At 43.0% G+C, this 18,685-nt stretch overlaps 2 protein-coding genes across 2 annotated transcripts in view; one reads left to right on the top strand and one right to left on the bottom strand.

Annotated features, from left to right (window-relative positions):
- Nucleotides 1-2,277: 2,277 nt before the first annotated feature.
- CCDC92 (coiled-coil domain containing 92) lies at nucleotides 2,278-4,915 on the top strand (the record flags this gene model as incomplete). Its single annotated transcript, XM_082007681.1, has 3 exons — nucleotides 2,278-2,407; nucleotides 2,801-2,842; nucleotides 4,140-4,915. The coding sequence occupies 3 exons, from the start codon at nucleotides 2,278-2,280 to the stop codon at nucleotides 4,913-4,915; spliced, it is 948 nt and encodes a 315-aa protein (XP_081863807.1).
- A 2,347-nt stretch (nucleotides 4,916-7,262) lies between these two features.
- DNAH10 (dynein axonemal heavy chain 10) overlaps nucleotides 7,263-18,685 on the bottom strand; it is a gene marked incomplete at its 3' end in the record, with an annotated part of 58,665 nt that continues 47,242 nt past the window's right edge. The window contains exons 64-79 of the mRNA XM_082007731.1: nucleotides 18,330-18,559; nucleotides 17,350-17,623; nucleotides 16,811-16,915; nucleotides 16,165-16,319; nucleotides 15,241-15,395; nucleotides 14,816-14,999; nucleotides 13,783-13,983; nucleotides 12,367-12,576; nucleotides 11,895-11,990; nucleotides 11,023-11,194; nucleotides 10,401-10,532; nucleotides 9,796-10,007; nucleotides 9,544-9,711; nucleotides 9,100-9,280; nucleotides 7,882-8,027; nucleotides 7,263-7,409 (exon numbers count right to left, since the gene is read on the bottom strand). Coding sequence (XP_081863857.1) covers nucleotides 7,263-7,409; nucleotides 7,882-8,027; nucleotides 9,100-9,280; nucleotides 9,544-9,711; nucleotides 9,796-10,007; nucleotides 10,401-10,532; nucleotides 11,023-11,194; nucleotides 11,895-11,990; nucleotides 12,367-12,576; nucleotides 13,783-13,983; nucleotides 14,816-14,999; nucleotides 15,241-15,395; nucleotides 16,165-16,319; nucleotides 16,811-16,915; nucleotides 17,350-17,623; nucleotides 18,330-18,559 — 2,768 coding nt within the window. The remainder of the gene's footprint in view (nucleotides 7,410-7,881; nucleotides 8,028-9,099; nucleotides 9,281-9,543; nucleotides 9,712-9,795; nucleotides 10,008-10,400; nucleotides 10,533-11,022; nucleotides 11,195-11,894; nucleotides 11,991-12,366; nucleotides 12,577-13,782; nucleotides 13,984-14,815; nucleotides 15,000-15,240; nucleotides 15,396-16,164; nucleotides 16,320-16,810; nucleotides 16,916-17,349; nucleotides 17,624-18,329; nucleotides 18,560-18,685) is intronic.

Here is an 18,685-nt window from a genome sequence, read left to right as displayed (position 1 = left end):
TTTAGGAATGACCGAAGTGTGTTACTTTCTCCGTGTGTATGCTCTACCAATTTTACACTTGCAGAATCAAATTTGTGTCACAAAACTACAGACCAAAAAGAGCCCAATGGAAACACTTGACATGGCAAGATGAACCAGTTGAGATTGTCTGTGAGGCAGCAGAATTAAGGTCTATCTTATGCACAACATGTGGTCCCGTAATTGCAGACCGTGGTTGTGATGCCATTGCAGATGGTTGTCCAGGCAGCGGGAGTCCTGATTCTTTCCTTACCTTCGTAACCTAAATACTGTAATAGTTTTTACAAAACTACACAGAGAACTGAATTTAGCCTTTCGTGCTGTAGTGACAAAGTTAATGCTCCTCGTGCATCAGCAGTGTTTAACCCAGCATCCGAACCACTTCGTCGGTCTCCCGTCTCCGTGGCAGCAGGAGAGGGCTGCTGGGGCAGTGCACAGAGGCACTTGACAAACCTTTCCTCGTCACTCCTGGTGGTAGGCCAGGGCTGTGACTGCGTTCCCTGAGCTGCTCTGTCCCCCTGAAAGTATTTCTCCCACCGTGGCTTGTGTAATTTCCACCCAGTATGTGCTGCTGCCTGTCACGCTGGTGTCCCCACGAGCCTGGCTCCCTAGGGTTTGGCTGTGCACCTCTTCTTGTGCTGTCGTCATGCTCCTGAGCTGCCCGAGAAGGCGGCTGCCTTCCCAGAGTGGTCAGAAAGCTTCCCAAGCACAACAGCTTTCTTGCTAAAGAAATCTAAAGTGTAGTAATGTGGAGTTATTAAGGATGTAATTTTCTGGCAAGTCCTCCTCATGTAGACCCAGCAGCCTGTATAAACCAGCTGCAGGCGGAGCAGCACCACGTGCTGTGGTTCTAGCAGCATGGCGCGCTCTGTGAATGCAGAGGGGAGTAGTGATCACACAGTGAAATTCACGACCTACTAAAAGTATACCCCAGTGATTTTGTGTTTTGAGGCTGCAGGAGGATCACATACTGTCACCGTTGCTTTTTCTCATTAGTGTACTTATTTTAGAGTTGAAATTTCCCTAGGAAACAGGACAATAAACAAAATTGTGTCATGACAGACTTGGTGACTAGACATCGCTAGGGGCCTGGTCACTCCTGTTTGTGGATGCTCCTCCAGGTACTTCTTCAGATGTCACAGAGGAGAGCCCCAGGGCACAGTGTGTGCTTCTCCACAGGAAGCATCTGGCTGTGCCTGGTGCCAGGAGCTATTTTTACCTCTGTATCAGGGAATTCACTTGGGAGTCTGTATCTGCAGCTCTACTGGACAGACGTTTCTGGACAGACGTTTCTTGGCAGTTTGGCCTGTGGGCATATGTAAAACCATTGTTGCCTTATCAGGAGCAGGAGTAACACTGGCAGTGCAGGGGTCTTCAAGGATGCCTCTTGGCATCATACAGTTAACCAGTTCTATTTTTATTTGAGTCTGAGCACCGCTGTAGTCCAGGCCTAGTTTTATAAGGCTGTTCCACAAGGAAAACCCAGGGGTGTAACGGTTTTCCACGTACTTTTAACCTGAGCAAGAAAAATATCTTTGTTTTCTCTTTAAATGAAACATCATCCTTGTCAATTGCCCTGGTCCATGTCATCAGGGCTGTGGGAGACGCCAGTCTCCGGGGCCTGCAGAGGGTGTAGGATGCCTGCGCTAGCACGGCTGAGGAAATGCCCCTGGCAGCAGCCAGAGCTTTCTCTCGTGCCGGTCCCCATGAGCACATCTCGGCTAAGGTGCCCCGTAGCAACCACGTCAGTGGCAGTACTGCTGGGCCTACCTGTGTCTTAGACTCCCTGGTTTGCATTTCTCTTTAGAGATCGTACGTTTTAGTGCATTGTTCCTTGTTCTTGTCCAGGGATGTTACTAGTTCCTGTGTCCCTGGAGGTAAGTGGAAAACCTCTGACAAGACAGAGGGATATACTAGCCCATTTCTCAGAACTCCACTTTTATCTTGTAACAGGATTAGCGACTTTGTCTGTCTGAAGTTAATCCTTTAAATGTGTTAACTCCAAACAAATGAGTTCCCTGCGCTGCTCTGGCCTAGAGTATAATTAGGCTTTCTATGAACTTAGAGCACTTCTAATTGAAATAGTCATGAAACAGAAAAACCTTTTGTGGTATTTGCTTGATTGCATATCCGTTCATTAATAGTAGAATTCAGATACTCCTGCTGATCCTGGCTGTAGAGTGAGGACCTTTGTGTGTGCAAGATAATTCGCTGTTACAATTCTCCATCTGTTTACTGACAGGGGAGCTGCATGTCAGGATGGCAACCTCAAACCTGGAGAACCAGCTACAGAGTGCCCAGAAGAATCTCTTGTTTCTGCAGCGAGAACATGCCACCACACTGAAAGGCCTGCACGCTGAGATTCGACGCCTGCAGCAGCACTGCACAGGTAGCTGGGAGAGGATGCCGATGCTGATTCGGTGCTTAATTCTTTTCACAAGAACGGAGTAACTGCTTCCTACTTCAGCAGTGAAACCTTGGCAACAAAGCCCACCACCAGGGTGCATTTGGGATGATCAGCACTTAGCTCGGGGCATGACTCTGTGATCGTTAAGCAAAGATTTCTCTTTAAAAAAAAAAAGGGGGGGGGCAACATGTCACCTGATAGTTGTAGTTGTTTTACAGATTTGATACTTTGCAGTGGATCTCCTATTATTGCTTCAGGTGGGGGGAAGAGTTAGCTGTGCTTTTGTTGAAGTATGCCATTGTAAACATGCTCACCAGGTGGTGTTTGGGGTAGATGATGTTGTTCTAACAAAAATAAACAATTTTTTTTCCTCAGATTTAACCTATGAGCTGACTGTTAAGAGTTCAGAGCTGTCAGGTAAGGAATACATAACATTTTTCTTTTAACGTTCGTGTTAAACTTCCTCATCTTTTTCAATGTTTGTAATTTCTCCATTACAAGTAGGTGAGAGTTCTTTGTACTTGGGATGTTGACTTTATAAATTCTAAAGGTGTAAGAGTAGTTTTCTACTTTCCAGACTTACTGTTATCTATGATGTAAATGTCACAAGTTCTTAACAAGGTCACACAGGAAATCTTTGAAAGAGCCAGGAACAGAGTGTGGAACTGCTGACTCCTCTCTCTTGCTAGACAGTCAGTTCCCTGCATGCTGTATGAGCATAGGGCACATGAATTTTAGGGGCAGAAGAGTGAGACTATTATTAAAACTTACCTGGTACTGTAATTACACCACAAATCCTTTTTTTTTTTTTTTTAATATATATGCCTACATAGATCCTAGATTCTTGTTATTTCAGATGTATTATGTTATCAACAGGTGAAGCACAGGAATAAAATACTCCCTGGGAGTAGTAACCTCCCAGGTCAGGGATAGTGTGTGATGGGCCATGAACTGCAGATAAGAGAGAACATGGGCAAGTTTAGCAAAGCGACCGGGCAGCTTTGCATATGCTCAGCATTATTTCTGGATATTGCAGTGTTGCCCAGATGCTTCTCATCGCAGGATTTTCAGAGTAGGTGATGTATCAGCAGAGCCGCTGTGTTGGTGCTGTGCCAAGCTCAGACACTGCCCAGTGTGGAGGGGACAATACCCAACACAGTATAGTTGATAGCCCTGTGACACTGGACGCTTGTTATCGGAGAAATTCAGGCTGCTGGTCTCTGCTAAACAGTTGGGAAGCCATCCAGCCGTAATAACCGAGGGAAGAGTGACAGAATCACCCCCCACACCCCATGGCATGAGGGCATTTGCCATGGGCAAAGTTCCTTTTCATAACCTGAGGATTTGCAAAACGGCTCTGAATTTGAGCAAGTTCAGCAAGCACGGTTTCTGTAATCCTTGTTCCCCCGAACATGTGAAGCGTCGCTACCTAGTATCAATGCTATTAAACCATAGTGAGTGGCATTAGCTCATCATCGTTTCCTTAAAAGCTGTCCCCATGCTTCTGAAGAGGAAGTAATTAGTTTAGCTGAAGTATTAGTATTTTACATGAAGTAGTTAGTATTAGCATTTTACATGAAGTAGTTAGTATTAGCTGAAGTTAGTCTTTGGGATTTCTGTTACGGCTTTGGGATGGCAAAAGGAACCCTATCGCACTGTTTTGCTTAGTGGCTATTGTTAACTTGAAACACTTCTGCTTTTCCTATCCTTCTAGGAAATGGTGGTTCAAAAAGTGATGAACTCAAAAGAAAATGCGAAGATCTCGAAGCTCAACTGAAAGTCAAAGAGGCTGAAAATAATGAATTAATGAAAGAACTTGAACAAAAGAATGCAATGATAATGGTGTTGGAAAACACTATTAAAGAAAGAGAAAAGAAGTATTTGGAAGAGTTAAAAATGAAAAGCCATAAGCTCAATATGTTGTCAAGTGAACTAGAGCAGAGAGCAAGCACTATTGCTTATTTAACTTCTCAGCTGCATGCTACGAAGAAGAAGCTGATGAGTTCAAGTGGGACTTCAGAGGGGACTCCCTCTGGCAGTCCCGTGTTGTCCAACTATAAGCCGTCCCCTCCCAAAGATAAACTGCCGGAGACTCCACGGCGCAGAATGAAGAAGAGTCTGTCGACACCACTCAACCCCGAGTTTGAAGAGGCCTACAGAATAGGATCGGAGAGCCGGAAGCTGCTGCTACGAGAGCCTGTGGATGCCATGCCTGACCCCACTCCGTTTCTGTTGGCCAGGGAATCGGCAGAGGTACATCTTATTAAGGAGAGGCCGTTAGTTATTCCACCTATTGCTTCAGATCGTGCATCTGGTGAGTCGCACAGCCCAGCCCGAGAGAAGCCGCACAAGGCACACATTGGGGTGGCGCATCGCATCCACCACGTCGCCCCATCCCAGCCTCAGCCGGAGGTTGAAACGCTGGCAGTGGATCAGGTCCACGGAAGCAAAGTGGTCAGGAAGCACTCAGGGACAGACAGAACTGTTTGAGTAAAGTCACTGAAATGCTCTACTCTGTTGCTGTTTATGCACTGTGATCCTGTAGGATAAATAGCACCTGCAGTAAAGTTTCTTTTGATGCCCCATGCATGCCAAACTTCCTCCAGATACGTCATTAATATATTATGCTCCTCTAATGAAACCTAGTATGACTGTGTTCATATGGCAAGGTGTCTAACTACTAAACGCTGTGGCCAAATCAGGGGTACCTGACTGCTTGCTTCTGAGCACTGCTCCATTTATTGTAACTAACTACACGTGTGGACAAAGGCACAGGCTGCAGGCTGTGTTAGTAATCAATATTAGTGAAAACAAACAAACCGAATTATAAACCTGCAGCGGTATGTATTGGCTGTTAACGTTTGAACTATCTGTGGTTCTTTTGTCTTCACTGTGTATGTAAGCACTTCATACACAAACACTGACCTCCATGACAAAGCCTTTCTCACAGCAGCATTGAAAATAATGCAGATGTACCTACACTTTAAAGCGAACTAAGGACATCTTCTCCTTCATGTGCACATGCTCTCAATTGCAAATTGTGTTCAGAGTTTCTCTTTCTCCAAATCCTGAGTGTCCCAGCAAGCGTTACTTGATGAATCCTAAATACTTTGGTTTGTGGCTTTGTTTAAGTAAAAAAGGATAAAGCACTCTTCTAAAGGGTTAATGATCCTCATGCAAAGAGTATGAACGTGGGGTTGCTTGGGGTTTTTTTTTTTAAGCTGAATGGCTGCATTACACATTTTACACTAGGCAGCACACTGCACTTGTAGCACCTTCCATACTGGCTCAGAGCTCCTTTTCTAGGGAGAAAACATAACTGGCTATCTGATCTGGCAATGGTTCTTCATGCTCTAACCAACCGGCACATTTTTGTAAAGGAATTATTTTTATTTCCTGAAAACATTAGTCTTGTTCTGGGCATCATCAGACAGTGCTGGCTTCTGCCAGCTTAGAAACCTGAGCTGTCCCTCTAAAATGTGTGTATGTATTTAGTTTTAAATGTAACTGATGTAACTGATTCATGCAGGAGGAGGCCCTGGCATCCTTGCTTCTTATCCTTGTGGATTGGGATGGACTTGCCTTGCATTTGCCCTGGCTCCCCTACTCCTTTCTAGTAAGCAACAGCTAGGCCCTACATCTGTTAGAATACTTGATTTTTTTTTTTTTTGGTTATTTTTTTCCTAGGAGAGAAAGGCATAATGAGAGCGGTGAGAGTATGTACTTTGGGGAAAGGAGCACAAATTTGACCATTTTTCTTAAATTCTGATCAGCACCTCCAGCTCACCTCTGCTTCACTCTTGTCTGCAGCCTCCGAGTAGGACCAGCAAGAAACAATGGCTCCCAAATGCTGCTAAGCTTATGATGTGCCTTCAAAAACTCGGAACGCGTAATCTCTGTGAAAGCTGATGAAGGATCCCTGCCTGCCCTCTTCCCTTCCCCTTGCCAGCTGTAGTCTGCCCCTCGCCAGCTTCTTCTGCAGCCATGTATCGGTGTGTCTCTCCCCCTGGAGCCTCGGGGGACTAGCTGTCTGCTTCCCCCACACTGGCGCTCTCGGGAGGACAGAAGCTGTTCTTCCCAGCTGTGGTACTGCCAGCGGTCCTGTGTGGCACTTCATCGGCAGGGTTGTTCCCAGGCAGAGAGGGTGTGAACACCCGCTAGCCCTAAGGCCTCTTGCACACCCTCGCGACTCAGTCACTCACTGTTCTGAAGCCCAAGAAAGAAGCCAAGGCATTACACCTTGCTGGTTGTGTGGTAGGCTTTGTTTCATGAGTGGTGGGGAGGGAGAGGGAGAAGCTGTGTTCCTGGAAAATGGTTGGTTAAAGAGAGTTTGTTATTCTGTGGTTTACTGTTTTTAAGTGTATTGCATTAGCCAGCAATGGGTCTGGGTTTTTTGGTGGTTGTTGCCATATTTTTATGGCTATCTATCTGTTGTATGATTGATCTACCCTGCCACTTGTTCAAGGATGATAGAAGGCACTGCTTTTGAGCACAGCAGAAGTGATGCTTTTTGGGCAATTAAAAACATTTCTTATAACCATACAGGCAAACCTTAGTCTTTGTGTGTGCGAGACTAACTTATTCCCTCTTTTTGTATACATAGAGCAGCTTGGAGCCTTTCTAAAAGGAAATGCAAATTATAAGAAACTTTCCTCTTCAAACATGTTTATTGATAGTACTAGCTTGGTTGTATCGCACTACTTAAAGTCAGGTGTGCCTAAGTAAGTGAACACTGTCTCCACCCACGCAGCAAATCTTTGCCTAGTTGGATTCCTTCCCACCCCGTGCCGCAAAGAGTGGGACTCTGTGGGAAGAATCTAGTGCCGACTTCAACTGGTCAGTCTGAGTTCAAGGTGAGACAAACGCCTTGAAGGACCCAGTGGGAAATGTGCTTCGTAGTGTAAAGATCAGCTTCAAAAACAAGGCCGGTGCCCATTGCGTTCCTTCTCAGGGCTGTTGTGTACACAGGTGTCCGGAGGGTATTCTAAAAGAGTGTGGAGGAAAGCAGGACACTGAGTAGTGCTTGAAGTACTACTATGTGAACCTGGAAGCAAGAAGGGGTTCTAGGAGACACGACTGTCTCTGGAAATTCACTTTTTTTGTTACACGTCTTAAATACCTAATACCCAGAAAATGTAAACGTCCTTTATGTCATTAACTGGTAATGGGACATAACGAAAAGAGGAGTGGGATTGAAAGAGTGTCCCAAGATGGTTCTGTATGGCCGGAATGGAAAAGAGGCAGCACATGTATTAACCTCATTGAGTGTCACCCCTAGAAAAGAAAAACTTCAGTGACAGTTAATGTAAGGAGAACTGTTAAATTGCATGCTTTATATACTAGTGGTAATGGTAAAACCCTGCTGCTAAGAAGGAAGGGACTACCAGCTCTTGGGGTGTGAAAACAGAAGGAAGGGTGTAAGCTAACTGGCCGTTGTGTCCCCAAAGGAGCAGTACCTGGAGTTTGAGCCTGTGCGCTTCAGTGGGGATTATCTTCAGAAGGGGTAGCTCCACCACCAGGACTCCAGGCTTGCTTTTGGTGAGGCAGCCGTGCTCCATGTCCCAGTCTGCTCCTTCCAGAAACAGACCGGAAACAAAGCAGCCTGTACAGGCAGAAAACACAATACCTTGTGTAAACTGAAAAATCGGTTTAAGGCAGCTGTTGTTCCTGCGATCGCTGTCCTTGGCACATACACAGTCATGACAGAACTCACGTCACCATTTCAAAATGCAGCTGTATTTATCTGTGGTGTTTGTTTTTATAATACAACCATGACCTACTGTGTTTAAATTTTTTTTTTCCAAATTAAAATAGTCTCAGTTGGACTATATATGATAAACATTATTAGGAATAAATAGTGATTTGCTTGCAGTTCGCATCCCCACAGTGGGTGCCATCTGCCAGCGGTAACGTTGCAATATTACTTGGCTATCCCAACTAATAGCCAAGTTACAAGAGGGCTTTTGGACCGCTGGGGGGCTGTTTGTTAGATCATGCTGAGAAAAGCAGAAGGGTTGGGGTAGAGTTGTTCTAGTACAAATACCAAGCATTTTGATGAAAGGGTAGTAAATAAAGCAAGCCCTTGAGGTGGCTTTTGTTTTTAACTGAAAGTTAGATTTAGCAAAAACAATCCCATTTTTCTTTTTCCTCCTCTGTTCCAATCAGGTCTGGTACTCGGAAGCATTGCATAGCTGCCCCTGTACCCAGCAGTGCTAGTCACAGAAACGTCATAAAGATACTTACACAATAAATCATACATAGTGGTATTTACTTTTTGTTTAAGTATATTTCAATATAGTATTTGTAAATAGATCTTTATAAACCTGCTAGGACTGGTAATGTTATAGCCATTAAGAAAAAAGTGTATGTATACAAAGTTAGGAGAGGGAGCAAGGGGGAGGTGTAAGTTCAAACACATGCACGTGGGTGGAAGGTGCTGAAGAAAGGTGGTCGTATTCTGTGTATGCAGGGGCTCGGCAGGAAAGCAGCAACCAGAACCCAGCTACTCCCAGCTTGAAATCACGGGGACTGTGAAACGCTTAACCAAGGGTGTTGTCTGAGGAGGTATAATCTGAGTAATTTACTCAGTATGCCAGGCAATCCCTTGCTTGCACTCCCTCACCAATTAACTAACTACTTCATTATTTTTGCCAAGTAATCATAAAAACACCTGCCTTGAGTAGACCGCTCTGTGATGTCTTCTGCAGTCCTGTACGTGGTTACCTCGGTGTAGAGGGTGGAGTGATCCAGGGGCCACCTGTTTTTCCTGCAGGTGGCTTGAACAAGAGCCATCAGGTAAGATTCTGGGACATGCAGGCCTGAGAGCCACATCACCCTTGGTTCATGCTCGCTAACCTGCAATCACAGCAGACAATCTGCAGCACCTGCTTCTCCCACTGCACCTGGGACTCGGCCTGGAGGCCAATGCTCTTGATGGCTCTCCAGCGGCCAGTCCCTCTTGCAGCCGTAGTCATGCAACAGTTCATTATCATTCTAGGAGGTGATTGGCATTAGGTCAAGTAACTTATCTCAAGCCGTGTGTGTTCACTGACTTTGCACCAATTTGCATAGCGTATCGTGCAGATTAACAAAACAAAAAGCTTTCTGGAGGCACTCACCCAGCTGCTGTACTGGTTATAGCGAGCTCTGAAGAAAATAATCCAATTTCCCAGTGTTTTGAGTGTGTCGGGAGCTAGCTGCCGCCAGATTCCTGGAATCTGACCATTGAAGAGAGCCCGAGCCACATCATCCAGTTCACTGCTCATTCCGACTTCCCCAGCCAAGGCCTGGGAAGAGAGTGAGGGTCTAAGTGCCAACCTGGGGCAGGTAGAGCCCAACTGATTCCATATGGTAGCTGAGTTCTTACTTACACGTCGCAGTTCAGCCAATGACTTTGACATTCGAATGATCAGCTTATTAAAACGTTCCAGTTCCTGCAACAGCACCACAGTCGTAGGGGATATCTCTGGTCCAAAACCTTTCCGGATCTGGTCAAGATCAAATACTTGTGGTATTTTATTCTCTATATCCTTAGCAACATTTGCAATATATTCATCTCGACTAATTCCCATACCAGTTTCACCTGAAACAAAAATGGTTTAGTGAGACTAAATCTGCTTAAGTAAGTTACTCCTTCTATTACTCATTTTTGAAGCAAACTTTGAGAGCTGACTCACCTTTTGGCGTTGAAGCCTCCCACCCTCTGCAGTACTGACATCTGCACCAGAAGACTCCCTGCGTGTCTCACACTCTGCCCCCGCGCCCATGTTGAACCACTGCCCGGATGGCAGGGCTGAGCGGGTCAGCTGCTTTGCCCCCTCCTCTGCTCCCACCCCCACTGTGTGCCGCAGGATCACGCATGTCCGCACACAGGGAGCAGGCGGGCCATGGCATGGCAGGGATCACAGTCCCCATGGCGAGCAGCTCACCACCTCATCATTTCTTACGAAAACACCCCAATAAAGAACATACATACCTGTTTGAGGCTGCAGCTCAAGAAGATGAGAGCATATCGCGCGAACTGCTTGCGTGTAATAGCCAATCTCAGCATTTGCATGAAGACCAAAGACCTCTGGAGTATTAGCAAGCGGCAGAGATTCTATCACCTCTGCAATACAAAACCATGCTTCCTCAAGATGTGATATATTAAACCACAGCTACCAGGCAAAAAAAGAGAATACTGCAGCGGGTTTTGTTATCACTCTGCTTGAAAAAACATCACATGCTGTAACTGGTGCTGAAAACACTGCCAGGATTGAATAAACATTTTTAAGCATGAAATACACACCCCCCACACCCCCCATGGAAATGGATCACTTACTTAATAATAACAAAATGAACATGCTGTTTACCTGGGGCTTTTCTGTTTTTTTAAAGACATGAACTGGCTGGTAAGTTCACATTACAAAGGGCTGCTCATATAAAACGCTAACAAACAGCATCGTCAGTGGATTATTACATTGCAATACATGCACATGCAATGCCTGTAGTTCTTTTCAACTTCTCGTATGCAGCAATGGACGTATGGAGAGAATGTGTACTGTAGGTAGACTTTTTTTTTTAATGCTAACTTACATGGCAGAAAAAGCATTTCTTACCAACAAAGTCATCTTTCACAGTTCCTTGTGGAATTTTATAATCAACCTTGTCATTTTTATAAAAATGAAACACTTGGAACGTGTCAAATATGAAATCACCAAGGTACTCATCCATATAGACAGTCAGAATGCGACGATCAAAGCTGTCAATTGCACGCCCACCATACATGACCTAGAAATTAGTTACACTGATATTAGAGCACTGGCTTTTGGAGCGGCAAATACAGTTAAAAATCACTGAAAGGTCCAACATACTCTTTGCTTTTGCAGTGACTGCATGGTGTAACACTGTCTCCCTTAAGGGATACCAAATATTTGGACTTGGTCTGGAGAGAGCTGCTCTGGGCACTCCTAATAACCAGTCTTGGTGATTTATGTATGCGCAATGGTACCTTCCTTCGGTACCAGCTCACGCTCAGCTGTGCTTAAGTGCTGCAAAGTAACAGCTTTCTGCAGGATTTCACGTCACAGCAACTACTCTGAACTGGCCAGCCACTACACAGCACGTACCACACACAGCACTGCAAGAGCTTTAGAAATACCTGTTTGTACTGCTTGCGCATCAGTAATACTCCCCTGCACTAATAATACTGTAAAGTTGTGCTGTTCAGTACCTTTCATCAGAGGATCCCAAGGGCTCTCTCACTCAAAATTAATTAAGCACCATAACTCCCTTGTTGTGCAGTTACATGCAATTTCATTGACACAATGAGATTAAGTGACTCGCTCACGGCTACACAGGAGTTTCAAGACGGCCCAGGAGAGATTCTCAGCCAGCTTTACTTGGCGATGCAGTCCATGCAAAAAGGAAGCTTCATTTATCTGGATTCTCTTCCCATCAAGTGTTCCTTAGTGACATTGTAGGCACTCACCTCACCAATAAGATATTTGAGACTGCTCCAGGGGATTTTATCATCATTTTGTTGGAAAGCTTTTGTCAAGTATGTGTTAAGAATTTCCATGCAGACCTAATAAAGTTGTTGGAACATGTGAGATAAGAAGATTCATAAATCAGCTATACATATCTATAGATTTTATTTAACTTGTAGTTCTTGTTTGAAAACTAACAATCATTTCTTTTTCAAATAATTAAAAAGTATAAATCCCCTTAAGAAAAGAAACTCATGAGAGAGGCAATATAAACATGAAGGACTGGCAATCTGATTAATTTTTAGTGGCCAAAATTGACATTATAGAAGATCAGGAGTCTACATGAGTCCGCAGGAGCAGAAAAAAATGAAGTTGTGTTATTGTGAGAAAGGATTAAAGCTGGATAGATTACATGTTTTCAAAAGTAGTCTGAGCAATTCAAGAATATAAGAGCCGCTGTAATTATTTTCTTACCTGGAAATCAGATTCATTAAAATCATATGGTACGTTCCAGCCAATCTTCCCAAACTTCCTTCTCTCCTGAACCACAGCATGGAAAAATGCCAAGACGTAGACTAAGGATTTGAAGGCAGGATGCGGGCACTGCTCTAAGGCTTCTTGGGGAATTCTGAAATAGGTGGCTCTCATATTCAGTTTCAGACCATTAGGTGGTTCTGTCACAACCTATCAAAATAGAGAAGCCATCAATTACTGGATAGCCTCAGGAAAATAAGCTGTAAATATATCATGCTCTCTAAGCAAGCTATACAATGCAAGCTTGAAAATTTTGAACAGCTTTCCAAATTCATACCAATATGGAATTTTTTCTTATGTAAAGACATGAAACAGACCTTTTAAGTTTATCAAGGTAAACACACATATATAAAGAGAAACTTGATATTATTTTAGAACTAGTTGTTTTACTGGAAAGACATTAGAATTTATCATACTTGAAGATCTAATTTACTGAAATACTACCAGCACTTTACATATTTTGGTGTGTCCTACAAATCACCACAGTAAGATGGCTTAACAGTCTTTAACATGGCTTTACTGATGATCAAAGTGAGGCAGAGCCAGCTTCCTGCAGCTTTTTCAGAGCTATAAGATCTTTGTTCTCACTGCTCATAGCTAGACCTAGCAAGTGCGTATTTGCAGTCTTTTAAAGATACATTCATGCTCACTTCTCTCCACTGCAGCACTAAACACTTCTGGAGGTGAATACTCCAGAGCTGTCATTGATACATGAGAGCACATATTGGATGAATCTGTCATGCCACTGCTTTACTGCTTCCAAATCTATGAAATAAAATGATTATGTTTACAGGACTGGTTCACCACAACAGAAGTAAAGCAGCCATACATAGAAAAGAACATTAGGACAGCATCATGGCTTGTGCCTTCAAAATAATCAGCTCAGCTTGCTTGTGATAAATGCTGCAGCCTGAAGTAGCAGCTGGAAACCATTATCCTATTACACGTCTGCTCCACTGGCACTATTGCCAGGCTAGGCACAGATCTCAGTTCTGCACTTCAGCATCAGGAGTGACAGGACTTATTTCTGTCTCTCCAGATATTCCTCACTTATGGTGGCATTTGAATCTAAAGAGCATTTGTCACATTTCCAGGTTTACTCACAAACATCTACTCCGAAATAACTGCTTCAGAAAAAAAACTTGGTGAACAGCTTTCACCCAAAGTAAAAAAATCACCTTAAGATAAACAGGATGATTAAAAAAAGTTTTTGGCTTATAATGACAAAAAACTAGTACACACAGCCCAAGTCAACACGCTGCATTCAGGTCATGCTCCTCCCAAAGGCAGTCTGTTTTGCTGAATAAGAATGGCAGGACAAGCCCTGCTGACTGGGGCTCCCCCACTGCACAGTACCTTTAAGGACTTCTGCAGTATTCCAATGGGGAAGCCCTTGGTCGGGTCAGTAGTCAGCCAGAGACGAAAGTCTGGGTGAGGCTTTGCAATTTTCTCCAGGGCCTTTTCCAGATTGATAAGCCACCTCACCAAAAGGTGACAGTTCTGCAACATTAGCCACTCCCCACGAACCACCACATTCTCCAGCATCTGCAAAGCAATCTTAAGAGAGGGAAAGAACAGTCTGTGAGTAACTCTCCCTTTATCCTTTAAGCAAACTGACTCTCATGGGTTAGTGCAATGGATTTCTTCCTGCTAGCAAGCACACTCAGCCTTCAAGTTAGTTTAGTAAACTTACCCGAATGCTCCTTGCTGAGAACAGACCTTTTCCAATACCACAAGAAGTTCCTCTGAGATTTTTTTTTTTTATTTCATTAATTCCTTTTGAAATTAAAAGTCACGCACAGCATTGAAGTATTTCAAAACAGTACAGGAGTGTGCATGGCCCAGAAGAGGGTGAAGATCAGAGTCTAGGAAGTAGTGGTCTAAATTAATCGATTCTCCCAGTGACTGAAATCACAGCAAATTCAGTCAGCTGCTAAGCTTTGGACATCCCTGCCTTAGTGACCATAACAAAAAGGAAAGCTACAGGAAAGACAGAAAAAGCAGAGTGCAGCAGGATATCTTTTTGGTAACAAACACTGTGACTTCCAATCAAATCATGTCCATCCACAGAGACACAGGGTAATCAATTAACCTTTGAAAGGCTGCAGAGTAACATCTTTTCAGCTCAACTATTTTTTAACAGATGACAATATCATTCAGCATCTACCCTTACCCAAACCATAAAATCAGCCAATCAGTCAAATGCTCCCTTTCACATTACAGGAAAGCAAATTGTATGCTATGTCTGAACCACAAAGTAACTCCCTTTAAAACGGACCAGACCTTTGGAAAGGAGATTTGAACAGGTCCACAGCATTAGGAGCACGATTTGCAATTCAGAGACTAACTTGCTGCACACAGCACGTCCCTACCCTCCCACCGAAGTTACCTTTTCTTGGCCTTGTCCCATGGCTAGCAATTTGAGTTTATCCCCTCCAAAGCCTGTCCTCTCGGCCAGTTTCATGAGGTCACTGACAGGATCAGAACCAGGACTTAAGATAAAAACAACTGGTGAGTAAGGACTGCTCTGCTCAAAAATAGCTTCAAAGCTGATCACAGGGGGCTGCACATACCTGGTAGGAAAAGAATCACAATAAACTGCTATTTTACACAGAGCAGCCATCTTGTGTAAAAGACGACCTTTACACAAACATCAAAGCTGCCTGCAGACTGCACATGGAAATGATACAGAGACAAATCACACTCTGTTGTTTAGGCAAATTACAAAGTCATTTACATAGCTGATTACAACTACAGTTCTGTGTAAAATACCTGAGTGGTGTGATTTGGATTGGAAAGAAGAGAGTGACTTACTTCTCATTCATTGTCAGAGTAACATAGTCCGTTACTGCCCGATATAGCCGGTCCACCCGGAAACACCGTAAAAGTAGGAGTTTCTGAAAGTTCGAGAGATTGTTCTGGTACTGCATGGGGAACGGCATCTGCTCCGGAGCATCTGCATCATACCACTGGCAAGAAAAGATGGGAGACAATGCAAATGGAGCAAATGGCTCTATCAATGAAATCACTAGGAAAGCAGACAAAAGCAATTTGATTAATGAGGGGCCAAGAGACACAAGGAGAAGAAAGAATACAGTCAATAACCTGCAAAGAAATATTAAAAGATTAAGTGAATACAAAAATTTCAACTTTTTCAGTATGAAGTATTCAAGTCCAGAAACACATTTGTACTTTCATTTTATGTCAAGTAATTCTCTGAAGATACAGAAAATAGCATTTCAAGCAAAAAGTATTAAGAGATTGCATATAGAAAGACTTCTTATAAAGCAAGAAGGCATTGAATGAAACTAAAGGCATAACAAAGGAAAGTCTGTGTTTGTAACTAGGCTATAGAACTCACTGCCACAAGAAGATCAAAGCACAATTTAGCAGTACAAAAATAACAGTGAAATGTTGACTGTTGAAATCAACGGCAAAAATTCGACTGACTTAAACAGGGCAAATAACTCATCTAAGGCATTTGACTGGAAAATAAGAAATCTACAGTATACCAGGCAAGATTGGGGGGGGGGGGGTGGTGTTTTTTAAATAATAAGAGCCCTAATTCTTCTGGAAATAAGCCAGTAACTGAGGTCAAGAAGAAAAGCAAGGCCTTGACAGAAAATGTCAGTGGTGACATGCCTCCTGCCGAGTGCTATGGCACACTGCATCATACTTCAACATTAAATACCAGAAGAAAAACAAGGAGAGAGAACAGGATTGCGGAAAAGCACGTACATTTTTCCATACATCTGGATTTTTTTCCACATCATCTGGAAGAGATTCAAATTTCTCAGGAAATAGTTCAGACAAGCGAATTAGGTCTTCCCAGCCTTGATCTGGAAGCCAAGCATACGATTTCTTTCGTGCACTCTTCTCCAGGGAAATATTGCCTAGTCACATTCAGAAACCAGAGTGAATGTTCATGTCATAAATTCTCCAATACATGACCACACAAACTGTCCCACTGCACAGAGGAACCAATTGGAAATTTGTTTCTGGAAGCACTGGTCTGGTGAAGAAAAGACAGCATTTTACAAGTGCTTGCAAAAGTCAGAGTTGTATCTTTGCAACCATTTCTGGAATTATTTATACATAGTCAGAAAATAACTAAAGATTATTTTCTCAGGTAACATCCTAACAATTAGCTAATGTGAGATTTGTCAACATCTGCAGAGAAAGATTAGCCTCTTCGCTGTTCTACAAAGCGGAAAAAAACCCCAGAAATAGCAGAATCCACAATTTGTGCAAAACATCACAGTTCAACTATCTTCAGTGGTTTGTCTAGGTGCTAGCTCTTACAGCAAATCATATCTAGTCAAAATCTATCTTTGAAAGATCTTTTAGCTATTGCTACATATTTATATATAAATATTCACTTTACCTTTCAAAAAGAACTCAAGTTCTTCTTGTGGAACTCTGCCATCAGCTTGTTCGATTCTGACAGTCATATTGAAGGAGAATAGTAACTTGTGCTTCTCAAACAAGCCTACATTAAAAGAACAATATTTTCAAAAATCAGATGCTAAAACTTGTGGAACTGGAACAATCTTTGAATCCACATCCTGCATTTGGTCACCCCGCAAAGATCAGGGTGATCAAAGATTGGGCTTTGGATCAGACTTAGAGAGTCAAAACAGCATCTGTGAGTTACATCCATGGATGGGAGATCCATAGCTGCTATTTACCATTCATAACACTACTAAGAAAAGCATTTCTTTAGAAGTTACATCGGTAATCTGCATAGTTTCTTGAAACAGAAATAGCAGGGAGTAAAGTGTAAATGAGGACCAATGCTGAGAACCGAACATTAGTGAATTCACTGTTTGCTAACTTGCCTCTTTAATGTAAACCACCTGAAGGGATGGCTGTTATCAAGCATTTGCACAACACAGTATCAGCTCATCACTAAATCGCACTAACCTGTGCAGCCATAGTTATAGGTGTTGATAGTCAATGTATCCATGATGTTTTTTAACCTCTTCAAAAGAATAGGACTGGGCATGGATTTCCGAAGAGAGAGTCCAAAAACCTCTAAGAAGGAGACCAGTGAATACTGATACATGATGTTGACAAGTGCCATTTCAGACAAAACAGAGAATAAAATGGCTCCCCTCCTGGCAGCTGGTCTGTAGCCATCTCGAAGATGATCAATGTCCACCGCTGTCGTCTCAGCCAGATTCAGTTTTTCAATCACCTAGCCATACATTTGTTTTATACACATGTAATTACTGTGCTGGTATATACTATATCACAATAAGCAGAGCTATTCAGTGCCTTCCTCTCTATGTTGACTATATAGAGAATCTGGGCAGGTAATCCTAAAGAAGTAGTATGAATTATAAAAATCAAAAGTTAGAGAAAATGAATCCCACTCTGTATATTTATGAAAACTAAAGGCAAAGATTTACAGAGAATCATGGAAATAGTGTGGGAAAGGCCCTCTGGGGATCTTTAATTCCAGTTTCTGCCCAAAGCTGGACTATGACCGCCACTAGATTAGGTCAGCTCTGGCTTTGCCCAACTACAGCCTGAAAATCTCCAAGGATGGAGATTCTACATCCTCTCTGAGTAACAAATACCTTAATTCTTTGTTTCAGAGCTGATGTAATACAAGACAAAGGTTGTTTCAGAGCTGAAAGAAATATATGACGTGCTCTTTGCTTTAGAACTGTAAACAACCATTGTTTTTGTCCTGATAAGGACTCTTCTGAAGATAGGATTTGGTTCTATGATGCAATAAAATACTGTCCAATACTGAAAGATGCAACATATTAATGAGAAAACTCTCCATTCCCTTTCAAACTAATTCCTAGCTTCAAGAGTGAAAGATGAAGCACAATGAAAAAGGAAAGACAATGTTCTGTTAGTAGATAACCTTCCAAAAATTCCAGAGCCAGTACCTCAGTAGCTTTGGATTTTGTTTCTTCCAGGGTTTGCACCAAGTCCAAGTTGTCCAACATGTTTCCTGTGGAAGATGTCAGTTCCCGAAGGAGAGAGTCCTCCAGATCTTTCAGCAAGTTTTTGTTGTCACTTGTCTCCTGGATGAGATGTTCTCTCTGCTCTTCCAATTCCCTTCTTTCAAAACCCGTAATGACGCTGAGTAACTGATCCTCTAGGCCCTTTAATGTAACTACAGATACGACACATGTACACAGCACACAGTCTTTTCTTAAACACAAGGAGAGCTTTTACACAACTTATTTCATCTCAATCATCTCATAAAATTATAGTGATGCAACAGAGTGACTTGGTTAAT

This window comes from Phaethon aethereus, assembly GCF_964289735.1.
Source record: "Phaethon aethereus genome assembly, chromosome: 17".
Classification (NCBI taxonomy): Eukaryota; Metazoa; Chordata; class Aves; order Phaethontiformes; family Phaethontidae; genus Phaethon; species Phaethon aethereus.
Note: the sequence above shows the minus strand (reverse complement) of the source record. Positions and strands in the feature narration are given on the sequence as shown.